The 13,296-nt window shown below is 38.9% G+C and overlaps 1 protein-coding gene across 1 annotated transcript in view; it reads right to left on the bottom strand.

Moving 5' to 3' along the window:
- Positions 1 to 12,226, bottom strand: part of LOC124257240 — a 35,791-nt gene extending 23,565 nt beyond the window's left edge. The window contains 2 exon segments of the mRNA XM_046691253.1: positions 6,823 to 7,036; positions 11,901 to 12,226. Coding sequence (XP_046547209.1) covers positions 6,823 to 7,036; positions 11,901 to 12,145 — 459 coding nt within the window. The 5' untranslated portion in view covers positions 12,146 to 12,226.
- Positions 12,227 to 13,296: the final 1,070 nt, after the last annotated feature.

The raw sequence follows: 13,296 nt of genomic DNA, 5'->3' as shown, positions 1-13,296 counted from the left end.
AAAGGAATGGAGAGTATTTAATATGATAGCTCATAAATGCACTCGTAGTACTGACTTAAACTGGCTGCAATATAGGATCATTCATAATATTCTTCCTACGAACTGCTTCTTATTCAGGATAAAAATATCGGAAACACCCCTTTGCCGTTTTTGTAATAAAGAATTAGAAACTTTAGAACACCTGTTTTGGTATTGTGATCTGGTATTCAAAATTTGGAAAAGTTTAGAAAAATGGTTAGAAATGGCTCAAATTTACATTAACTTCACAGTTTCAAAGATAATGCTTGGAATCAAAGGAAGAAATAACAATCCTATTAACGCCGTTATCTTACTTGTTAAAGACATTATATTCAAAAACAGTCCAAACATTAACATTCACAATTTCGGGTATATAGTAAAGGCACCCATGAAGGGCCACCTCCTCGTGGTGGGTGCTGGGTCACGCTAAGCGCCCTTCAACCCCCCGTTGTGGACCCGGGGGGATATTAGGTCCACCAACCCGTTTGCCGTGGGTTGCGCCCCTGTGTCGGTGGAGGACGGGATTCTGGTGGTTGAGGGCAAGGGCTCCAGGAACAGTGTTCCTTTGCCCAATACACCACTTCGACCCTTACTTCACCTAGACGGGTGGTAGAATGGGCCCGGTTCTACCAATCGGCTGGTCATGCCGAGCCCTGTGCATGTTACTTGTTTTGCACAATATTGATATTTTCTAGTGCTTGCCATGGGGTCTTGGTCAAATCACTTATAGACCTACAATGTATATATTGATTCTACATAGATAGAAAATGTAATTACCTAGAGTCTTAATGCCCAGAAGGCGATGGCTCATGGGTCAATCTGGTGGATTTATTGATCTTGAATTGATACTTCTGCTGGAGTATATCATCCCAGTATCCTTGGTGCTGCTAGTTGGACACCCACTGGCATATGGCATTGTCTTCCTGATACTCCGTGGTGGGTGGGGAGCTGGGATGATGAACCTTTATTAACTTACCATGATACCTCCAAAACAACTCAAACGTACTTTAGAAGATAGTACATCTTCTGATGATGACACTGTCTCAAAACAAATCTGACCATTGGTCTCGATTTTTGGTGATTTCTTCTCCGGATGATGGTCCATTGAAATTGAATCCGTTTGCTCTATCAAAAGCGATTTATGGTATCGCTGGTGATGTTGTGTCAATGAAAAGGATGCGATCTGGCTGTATCTTACTAGAATGTAAATCAGCCTTTCAATCAGCTACACTATTGGCTGTCAAACATCTTGTTTCCGTACCAGTTACTGTGTCACCACACAAAACTCTCAACAGTTCCAAGGGCATTGTCAGAGATAGAGACCGTTGTCTAGCAGACATGTCTGAGGATGAGATAGCTTCTGAACTGAACGACCAGGGTGTAACGTTTGTGAAACGTTTTACAAGCAGGCAGAATGGTCAAACTATTAAGTTGAATACTTATCTGTTTACCTTTTCTGTTCCAGTTCCACCACCATCCATCAAAGCAGGTTACTGTAATATTGGTGTAGACAAGTACATACCAAATCCACTTCGGTGTTACTCATGTCAAAAGTTTGGTCATGGTGCCCAATCATGTACCAATAGCAAGAAATGTCACCGTTGTGGAGAACCTGCGCATGACACTTTAGACTGCCCAAACAGCCCTAAATGTGCTAATTGTTCTGGGGACCACGCTGCTTCATCAAAATCCTGCCCAGTCTGGCAACTACAACATCAAATTGTTAAACTGAAGCATGAAAAGAGTATCTCTTTTGCAGAGGCTAAACGTTTGGTAACATCTGCTAACACTCCAACTGCATCTGTATCATACTCTGCAGTAGTTACCCGTCAGCCTACTAAGACTGTTAAATCTGTAGAGTGCCAGACCGATATCACCTGGGTGAAGACTGCGAAATATTCAATACGTCAAACGAAAAATGTTGCATCTACGCAAACAAAATCACCATCGCGTAAACAATCTCGTTCACCGTCACCTGTAATAGTAAATGCCAGCAAGTCAGTCAACTATTCCCAAAAATCGGATCGAGTACCGAAAGGTCAACGGGATCCGGTACAAATATTTAACAAATATCAACTTCTGGAGGACATGGATGTCACTCCACACCACCGTGTGCGTCACAATAGTCATTCGCCACGGTCCAGATCCCCTGTACTACCACCTAATATAACATGAGTCAGGGTAATACACTTATCCAGTGGAACTGCAGAGGACTTAGAGCCAATTTAAATGAACTACAATTATTAGTACAAGATTTTCAGCCATCAATTTTCTGTCTCCAAGAAACATACCTTAAACAGACAGATACATTTGACTTACGTCAATACAATTCTCATCATTCCTTTTCACCCCGGGTGGCAAAGCCAATGGAGGCTCCTCTATCTTAGTGAGGCAGGGCATAATACACAGCCCTGTTCAACTTACTACGAATCTTCAGGCTGTTGCAGTCCGACTAACTTTACACATTGCATTTACTGTATGCTCTTTATATATCCCTCCATCTTCAAACCTCCAGAAATCTGAACTTCAATCTCTATATGACCAGCTCCCTCAGCCCTGCATACTCATGGGGATTTGAATGGACATAATCCTTTATGGGGAGGTAATGGTATTAATACCAAGGGCAAAGTATTGGAGGATTTCATTTCTGACAATAGTCTTTGTATTTTTAATGATGGTACTCATACATATTTACACCCTGCAACGGGTAGCTATTCTGCCTTGGACCTTACACTCACTGATGCGACCCTTCTACATGAATTTTCGTGGTCAGTTCATGATGATTTATGTGGCAGTGACCACTTTCCTACATTTCTAACAGTAAATAACCCGTCTGACGTTCCACCCTCATCAAGGTGGAATTTTTCAAAGGCTAACTGGTCTCAATTCAGTTCGTTATGTACTGAGAAATTGAAACATGCAAAGTTCCAGAATATTGCTGACCCCATTCAGTTGTTTTCAGATGAACTGAATGCTATAGCTACCGATTCCATTCCTAAGTCCTCTGCAAATCCACACATTCGTAAGCCATGGTTTGATGGCGACTGCAAACAGGCTAGGAAAAATAGGAAAAAAGCGGAAAAATATTTCCGCAAGCATCCAACTGTACATAATTTGAATAACGTTAAGGTAACCAGAGCTAAAGCTCGCCGTACCTTCAAACAAAATAAACGTCAATCATGGAGAACCTTCGTCTCCAAGATTAATTCCCGCACACCTATATCAAAGGTGTGGAATATGGTCCAAAGGATCAAAGGCAAAGGTTCTAAACCGAGTGTTAAACATATTAAGGAAGGAGATCACTTTCTTGAAGATGCTTCCGACATTGCAAACAAACTTGGCGAAACATTAGCTCAACACTCGGCTTCATCAAACTATCTTCCCGAATTTCAGAAATATCAGAAAACTGAGGAAAAGAAAAAAATTAATTTCCACTCCGAAAACGGAGAAGATTACAACGAAGTATTTTCACTACATGAGCTACAAGCTGCCCTTGGGCAGGCTCATGATACAGCAACAGGGGCTGATAATATTCACTATCAGCTCCTGAAACATTTGCCTGCATCATGTCTTGAAGTGCTTTTAGACATTTTTGATGAAATTTGGACTTCAGGAAATTCCCTCCTTCTTGGCGAAATGCTATTGTTGTTCCTATACCTAAGCCTGGCAAAGACCATTCAGATGCATCTAATTATCGACCTATATCCTTGACTAGCTGTGTTTGCAAAACTATGGAACGAATGGTAAATAATCGTTTAGTGTGGTATTTGGAAACCAATAATCTCATTACTAATATTCAATGTGGTTTCCGGAAAAACCGAAGTACTATCGACCATTTGGTACGATTAGAATCCTATGTAAAAAATGCAATTGTAAATAAACAACACGTAGTATCAATTTTCTTCGATCTGGAGAAAGCGTATGATACTACTTGGAAGCATGGCATTTTGAAAGATTTGCATGATTTCGGTTTAAGAGGTCGTTTGCCTCATTTTGTCTCACAATTTTTAAAAGACAGGCACTTTCAAGTCCGAGTGGGTTCAACCTTGTCTGACCATTACAATCAGGATCAGGGTGTCCCACAAGGCAGTATTTTGTCTGTCACTTTATTTAGCGTAAAGATCAACAGTTTATCCAAGGTTTTAAACGATTCAATTGATGGATCACTTTTTGTGGATGATTTTAATATTTCATGTCGCGGTAAGAAAATGCATACTATTGAACGGCAACTGCAGTTGTGTTTAAACAAGATAAATAAATGGTGTCTTGAAAACGGCTTTAAATTTTCAAAATCCAAAACTAATTGTATACATTTCTGCCGTAAATACAAACCGCATAAAGACCCTGAACTCTCTCTAAATGGCACTCCCATTAAAGTTGTGAAGGAGGCCAAGTTCTTGGGTATTATTTTTTGACTCGCACTTAACGTTTCTGCCACATATTAAATCCCTTAAAACTAAATGCCTGAAGGCACTTGACTTGTTGAAAGTTGTTTCCAACACAAAGTGGGGAGGGGATCAAGCTACCCTCCTCCACCTATATCGCTCATTGGTCCGCTCGAAACTTGATTATGGCTCCATCGTATATGGTGGAGCCTGCAAAAGCAATCTAAAACTACTTGATTCTGTCCACCACCAAGGTCTGAGACTTTGTCTTGGATCTTTTAGAACTTCTCCAGTTGACAGTCTCTACGTCGAAGCAGATGAGCCTTCTCTTGCCCATCGACGTATAAAATTATCTTTACAATATCTTACAAAACTATATTCTAACGAATCGAATCCTGCATTTCATTGTATCTTTAATCCTCTTTATGAGGATTTGTACAACAATAAATCTTCTCTTGTTCCGCCCTTGGGGGCTCAGAATGAAGCCATTTATTACTGCTGCCGGCATTGAGCTGGAGAATATAGCTCCTTCCCGTCTTCTTTCTTCTCCTCCTTGGCAATTGGTTAGGCCTGAAGTTGACCTAACTCTGACAAAATTTAAGAAATCTGGAACTAATGAATTACAGTATAAACAAGAATATAATCAATTAAAAATCAAATATAACACATACAAATCCTTATTTACAGATGGGTCCAAGGACGGTGGCGCAGTGGCATGTGCCACTGTCATTGGAGCCAGAACAATATCTTCTAGACTACCTGATAACAGCTCTATATTTACAGCAGAAGCAAACGCCATCTTAACAGCTCTTAAATATATTCAAAGACATCCAAAACATAACCAGTATATAATATTTTCAGACTCTCTTTCTTGCCTTCAGGCTATTAAAAATCTCTCTTGCAAACATCCACTTTTAATTGAAATAATCGAATTATATAATGATCTTGCTACAGGCCAATGCGACATCGTCTTCTGTTGGTTACCCAGCCACGTTGGCATTTCTGGGAATACAATGGCCGATCTTGCTGCCAAGGCAGCACTAAATAAATCTGTGACACCACTTCTTCTTCCTTACTCTGATTACAAAGCTTGCATTAGAACCTACATCCGTGATCTGATGCAGAAGAAGTGGGACACCCAAGTAGGTATTAATAAATTACATGCAATAAAACCCTATATCGGTTACACTTACTTGGGTTGTCAGTCCAGATTTGAAGAGGTCATCATGCGACGATGTCGTATTGGCCATACAAGGTACACTCACAAATATTTGTTAAATGGTGAAGATCCTCCGTTTTGTATCCCTTGTGATGAGAGTCACGGTCAAGCATCTCCTGCTTGACTGTGTTGAATTCTCCATCATAAGGGATAAATATTTCAATGTTAAAACTGTTAAGGATCTTTTAATTCTGTTCATCTTCATTTAATTCTTGGTTTTTAAAAGAAATTGATTTCATTAATGAATTTTGATTAATATGTTCTGTAAATAGCTGTGTTTTAATAATTGGTAGTTTGATTAGTAACTTAGATTGTTAGTGGCTGTACTCTCAAGGGGGTTGAAGAATCGTAAAATATTGTCCCCTGAGGGGTACGTAAGTCCAAAACTTCGAAAGTCAATTTAAACTTACCAGGATTTTTAAACGTAGCATTTTGTCATTTTAATTGTAGCTAACATTTCTTGCAATCGCCAGCAGCTGAACGGATGGTGTAAATCCAACTAGGGTCCATGCAGGTAGCCAAGGTACTGTAAGTCCCCATGGTCCCTAGTATGGTGATCGACCTTCAGTTGTTGGCGATCTATAGCCTGTTTTTATCTTGTATTGTCCTAATAGTGCTATTAGTTTTAACCTTACACACTAGTTTTAAATCCAAGTGTGATATTCTAGTTGTTTTACTGTCCTTCGATGACAGGTTTTATAATATATACATATTCCATTACAATGTCAAATGTTCTCGTCACGATATGGCTGAAATATTGCCGATGTGACGTTAAATAATAACTCACTCACTCACTGATTAAAAAAATGAACTATGATCAAGACTATCGAGGCTACTTCCTGTTGAGGCATGCGAATAGGTTGTTTACATTGCATTTTCACGAGACAGGAAACTGCATCAGTTATTTTTGCCTTGATTGAACAAACATAACAATAACAAACATACTTTCTAAAATTTAATTTTATGTTTCCATTTTTACGATTATCGATAGGCTCAGGAGACTAATTGGAAACTGCATCAGTTTTTTATGTCTTGATTTAACAAAATTAACAAAATTAATTTCACTCACAAATATCAATTAGTTTCCTAAGCCAATCGATAATCGCTGAAGCAAGCAAGATAGATCAATGGACCGATTATTCGATCATTTACTCCAGTACTACTTTTCACAATAATGTAATCCGACATTTCGTCAAATACCTGGTGGCTCTTGGCGTGTGAGCTGGCAGACAGACCAGCAGAGATAAGCACAGCATTGTTCTTTTCCTCGTTCAGCTCTCCCCACGTTTCGAACGCCACCTTGAGGTGAGGCAGGATTCCACCATTGTACTTCAGCATGAATGGAGTCTCGTGATTGTAGACCTTGAATCCCATTGTGATCTTGTCGTACTCAGGCTCTGGGCCAGCATTTTGTCTGAAACATTTTGGAAAGGATGCGATATCACATGATTTCCTGAACTGTTATTTCGCAAGACTTTTTGTAGAATTAATCTGCTGGTGCTCACTTACTCGTACATGTTCACCAAAATAAATGTTTATGCACACAATATTTCATATCAATATTTCAGTGATAGAAAGTGTAGGGGTTGATGATTGACAGTGGCACCTCTAAGGCTATTCAGGCAACTATCAAAACGTACAAATTATCCTCCATTTGCAATCTGGTTTCAGGGCTGGCTGTCAAGACACAAAATAAGGATTACTAATCATTTACTAAACATCTATTAACTATCATTTTTTGTTCAGAGAAACAACTGAACAAAAATGAAAACAGTCTGAAAAAGATAATGTTCTGGACATTATTTAGATTAGCCCATGAATAAAGACATAAGTATATTGCGTAAAAAAACACTTTATTCCTGGTACATTGTACTAAAAGTGTTACCACGTAACCAAATTGTATAACATTCAACCTGAGTCGGTCGCCTTTCCAACAGTATCTTTTTCACAAAATCTAAAACGTAAATGCACAATTGCATACAAATCATGCCATTACCCGCTGGACTACTAAAAGTGTTACCATGTAGCCAAATTGTATAACATTCAACCTGAGTCGGTCGCCTTTCCAACAGTATCTTTTTTCACAAAAACTAAAACGTATATGCACCACATCTAGCTTGCCATCGGTGAATGTTCCGGCATTCTACGTTTGTTACTAAAATTACGACATAAATCGTACGATATGTCCCTCCTCTTCCACCTTCACTTTGATATCGATACCATATCCAAATACATCACGAAGATAAATGCAATTTGGAGTTTGGAACTCTGTTTGAAAGTTTGTTCGTAGATCAAATATACTGAAAATTACATGCATCGTAAATCTCGCCAGTTTTGACACATTACTAAATCACCATTCACTGCGTTTTGCGTAATTTATAGTATGTCTTAATTCAAATGTCAAATTTTACTGGGAGAATTGAATTTTTAAAAAAAGACGTATCATTCCTTACACGAATCCCTGAATTACGCATACACTTCAAAATATACTGACAAATGAACTTTGTCACCAATTCGAAGTGTTTCAGTGAAATCGAACGAAATATATCAGATGCCGCGCTGGGAAAGGACCACTTGTTTGAAATGTAAACAAAGCCAATCCCAGATTTTACACTGTGTATCCGTTCGCCTACTTGTTGCATACACTTGCTCATTAGTTCTACAACACGCATGGGAAAGGTATCGTAACAAGAGATAGTTAAATATAATAGCTGTATTCCAATGATTTTCTAGATTCATCACGACATATTATAGTTTCTGAAAGCATGACGCCATGACTGACGCAAACTCACGCACAAGACGGTACTTCTCTGAATTTCTGAGTGTTTCCCTTGGTCACAATGAAAACAAAAAGAAAATAACAACCAGCAGACTGACAGAATTTGCGGACTACTTACATGTCACATTTATGTATATACGTTGCTTGAAACAACGAAAATTTCCTTCGAAAACTCCGGCGTACTCGTGTCAGTGAACACGCCATTTTGAAAAAGTCGCTTCCCGATATAGTGATATACGGACGTCAACATTGTTATACATATTTGGTATTTTCATGGAGGTGAGGTTATGAATGAAAATACACACGATCAATCTGTCCTGCTGCTTACATTTTCTGTTCTTATGCTTCTTTCGTATTTTTACAAACTTTTTTCACGTGATTAATTTCAGTATTATTATCTTTTGATTTGGGACTAGACAGGAGACCAGTTTAAAATCAAGTGGCACCAATTACGTCATAATCAAAGGGCGGTAACTCTGGCCTGTTTAGCTCGGCAAACAAAGGCCTCATATTGGCATAACATTTCAGCACTTACTTTGAGGGTTATACTTACATTGTAAGAAATATGAGTGTGTATTTTCAAACATTGGTATTAACAAATTAAAACAGTTCACATAGTATTCACATAAGAATAAATGTGATTTATTCGTGTACACTTCCCCTTTAACAGAGACTAATAATAGCTGTAGCGCTAGGATCACCTTGTGGGAGAAGACTCTGGACTAAAGAACATATTTTTCAGGTCACAGACCCACCTACTGCAGACTAGTGCTTAGTCACAGGTTCTGTGAAACCCAACACCTGGTCAAGGATAAAATTCCTCAAGGGTTCCCAACATACTCCAATCCGTTCTGTCACCATGACTCTTGGAAAACTAAAGTTTTCACTGGCAGCTTTTCTGTTTACAAAGTCATGAAGTTAAGCTTTATGATAATAATTAAAAGGGAATTAAAATTTACAGTAAATAGGTATTGATAATCAAAGGGGAAGAACCTGTTTTATTTTTTATGATTTCTGATGATATGTATTTCAAAATGAAACTTGTACCTCAAGCATGTGGCCTCAAGTTGTTTTTACTGTGCCCTTGGCAAACCAATGGTTTATAGAATGGTCATCTGACTGGGTAAACTGACCAGTATAAACTAGTGGTTGAGGGCATTAGCAATGATTCTTGACATATGGGTAAACTGACCATTATAAAAATCAAAGGTATGACACTGTCTACAAGTGAGTGAGTGAGTTTAGTTTTACGCCGCTTTTAGCAATATTCCAGCAATATCACGGCGGGGGACACAGGAAATGGACTTCACATATTGTACCCATGTGGGGAATCGAAACCGGGTCTTCAGTGTGATGAGCGATTGCTTTAACCATTAGGCTATCCCACCACCCCACTAAAAGAAGAGGTCAGGCTCACTGACTTAGTTGATACATGTCTTTGTATCCTATGCTTAGATAGGTGTATATTTAATCATGTTCCATTTGATGAAATGAGACCTGAAAATTCCACAGATATTACAAGCAGGCTGAAAAATATGTCCGTCATCACAGAGTAACCTCCACTCATGGCTGTTGTATGAAACTGGGGCACTAGTGACAGGCCGTTTGGGAGATAACTCAGTGACCTTGACCTTAGCATGACTGAGAATACTATGAATGAAAAAGGAAGCATGTTCAAAAACACCTGTCATAGCTCTCTAAACAGATGTAACCGTCGGTGTATACCACCATATGAGTCATAATGGATTTTTCTGAAATATGAAATGCAGTCTAAAACATTTGCAGAATGAATGCACGTTAAATATGTTTGATAACTTCATTTGTTTAATGTTATAAGTCATTCTGAATAACATCAGAATATGTATACTTTCCAACACATGAGTATGACGGTCATTTTGTCTACAATGTCAAAAGAGCATAGCGCAACAAAACATGTTCAGTATCAATAATGAAAATTTGTTTAGGTGCACATAATTTCAGGCCGATGTGTTTTCATAAAACTTTGCAATTAATGACAGGTTGCATGAAAACAGTTCCTTGTGCGAAAATAATTATATCTTAAAACTTCCTATGAAGCAACATACTTTGTATTGAAGGTTAAAATTTCCCCCTATGAAAATATCCAATAACTCTTCACTGAAGGATGTGGCTCAAATATGTGTTTATGACAGAGAATGTATAGCTACTGTAATATCTCAGTAGAATTATTAATTGAGGTAAGGTGAAATAGAGAAGAATTAGAGAAGAGTGAAAGAAGATTGAACATATGCGTTATGTAATGTTTGTGTTTGTTTGATGTTGTTTAACACTGCACTCAGCAATATTCCAGTGGTCTGTAGATAATCGGGTCTGGGAAACACAATCCAGTGATCAACATCATGAACATCAATCAATGCAATTGGGATAGAATGACATGTCAACCAAGTCAGCAAGCCTGACCAACCGATCCTGTTCCAATTGTATCACGAATCTTCACAGGTTAAAGGGACACTGACTGATGTAAACTTGTAGCTGGTATTGCTACTGATTAGCTGAGACTAGTTGGGACTAGTTGAGGCTAGTCATCCCAATCCTCGCGTTCCGAAAGGCTTGTAATTCAGTAAAGCTACAGAAGCACCTTGACCCACTCCTAGTGGTTCAGTGATCTAAATTTTTATCAACTGAGGTCCTCATCACCACAAGTCAAAGAAAACTTTGTGGTAATGGTGTATGGTCATGTGCATAGAGCAGCTTGACTCTGTGTTCGGCAGCTTGACTCCTGAGGGTTTCTAGGACTTCCGTCCTGCCCCACAACGAAGCACATGTGATACATGTGGTCTCACCTAGGCGTGAGTGAGTGAGTGAGTTTAGTTTTACGCCGCACTCAGCAATATTCCAGCTATATGGCGGCGGTCTGTAAATAATCGAGTCTGGACCAGACAATCCAGTGATCAACATCATGAGCATCGATCTGCGCAATTGGGAACCGATGACATGTGTCAACCAAGTCAGCGAAACTGACCACCCGATCCCGTTAGTCGCCTCTTACGACAAGAAAGTCGCCTTTTTATGGCAAGCACATGGGTTGCTGAAGACCTATTCTACCCCGGATCTTCACGGGTCTTCTCACCTAGGCAGGTGGGTTTGTTCAAAATTGCCTCTGCTCACCCAGCAGAAAATGGGTACCCGGTGGGATAAGTGATGTGACTATTATTATTATCATCCAGCTGTGGTTAACCAGGGAATGATGTCTTAGCGCCTAGAGCATGCACAAGTGTGTGGATAATACAATACTTTGATATTGATGTTGAAAACAACAAACCTAGCTAATGATTCAGGTAATGCTGTTAAACTTTCAGAGATATTTCCTGACACTAACATGATTGTAATTCAGTTTAAAGAGGACTGGTCTGCACCATAATATAATCACCCACCCAACACTTCCCTTTAATCAAATACTTGCTCTATCCCTGTATATACTAATTATTTAGCAATGACACTTAAATTAAGTAGTACTTACACTCGAGTGAGACAGGGGAAGTCTGTTTCAAGGCCTTTGAAGGGAAGAGAACTGTTGGGTTCTTCTTCGCCGAGTTCTGGGTAGTCTGGAACTTCAATCTGGAGGAGAACACGCTGAGATTTCTTCCCATCCTGCTGTAAAGGTCGAGACCGAAAGAATTGTTTAGGTTTGGGCGAATGTTCGCTTTTAATAGGAAACTTGCTCGGGGCGACAGCACTGTGCTGAAATGATCGTCTCTTTACCATTAAACATCCACAATACTGAATATCTTGTGTCCTGTTAACAAAACGAAACAATGAAACTGAACCCTTACTGAAATACGAATTCATGTTTGTATCCTATTCCCATCAGTCAGTCAGTGAGTCTGAGTGTGAATTCCGAAGTGGCAATCTCAGTCACGGTGACAAAATTAATAAACCCCACTGATACAGTTTGTGCTGGCAATCTCCAACATCTTCACTTGAGCTTTGACTTGAAGCGGATGCGTTATTATACACGATCAAAGACCGACATAACCCACATCAGCTCAGATATCGGTGGTGTCGCAAGCCAGCGATAGTTTTTCAAATGTCCGTAATGGTTGGTTGCGTTGGCTGGTAACATATGTTATATCAGGGAGACTATATAAGGAGCATGACGACGCCAATGTAACCGGAGTGGTTTGGTATATACCACAAAGGCAAATAGTTTCTGTTGATGTCAGTTTAATGGCAATAGCAACTGAAGAAGGCCATGTAAAAGAATAAATACGTTGCATCAAAATACGCTACAATACTTCATGGGCAAAATACATGTGAGGCTTAGCAATAAGTACTACAATCATATATAAGCAATACAATCACTACTCATTAATCAGGTCACAGAGTAAACATGTGTGTGTGTATATATATGTATATAATGTTTATATTTCAAGATACATAACATGATTATTTACAATATAATATGAAAGAACCCTCCCCGAGTGTATGGCACTGTGCCCGTTACCGTCACAAACGTCAGGAACTATGTTTGCCACACCTGAACATAAACATATACAAATCCAATAATATATAACGTTCTACATCTGTACAAAAAATATCTGTTCTAATAACCCATCCCATCATACATACATTCACTCATACATACATGCAATGTTTGGTGCATTAGTTTAAAGAAGAAGATGTACACATTAGGTTTACCTATACAATAAGCAAGATAACATCCTCGTGGGAATGCTATCTAAGATTACCCGCAATACACTTACATATATAAAGTATTGCTAAGACCTAGTTATGCTGCATGTAACAGATAGTTAATTTGATTATTATTTGCCACACATAACATGATACATGCTTTAAAGGAAGCTAAGAAATAATACATACACACTAAACATGAAAACATAAAATACACAATTCAA

The sequence above is a fragment of the Haliotis rubra genome, unplaced genomic scaffold, assembly GCF_003918875.1.
Source record: "Haliotis rubra isolate DU_JTF1 unplaced genomic scaffold, ASM391887v1 Scf653, whole genome shotgun sequence".
NCBI classification, from domain to species: Eukaryota; Metazoa; Mollusca; class Gastropoda; order Lepetellida; family Haliotidae; genus Haliotis; species Haliotis rubra.
This window is presented reverse-complemented; position numbering and strand designations above follow the sequence as displayed.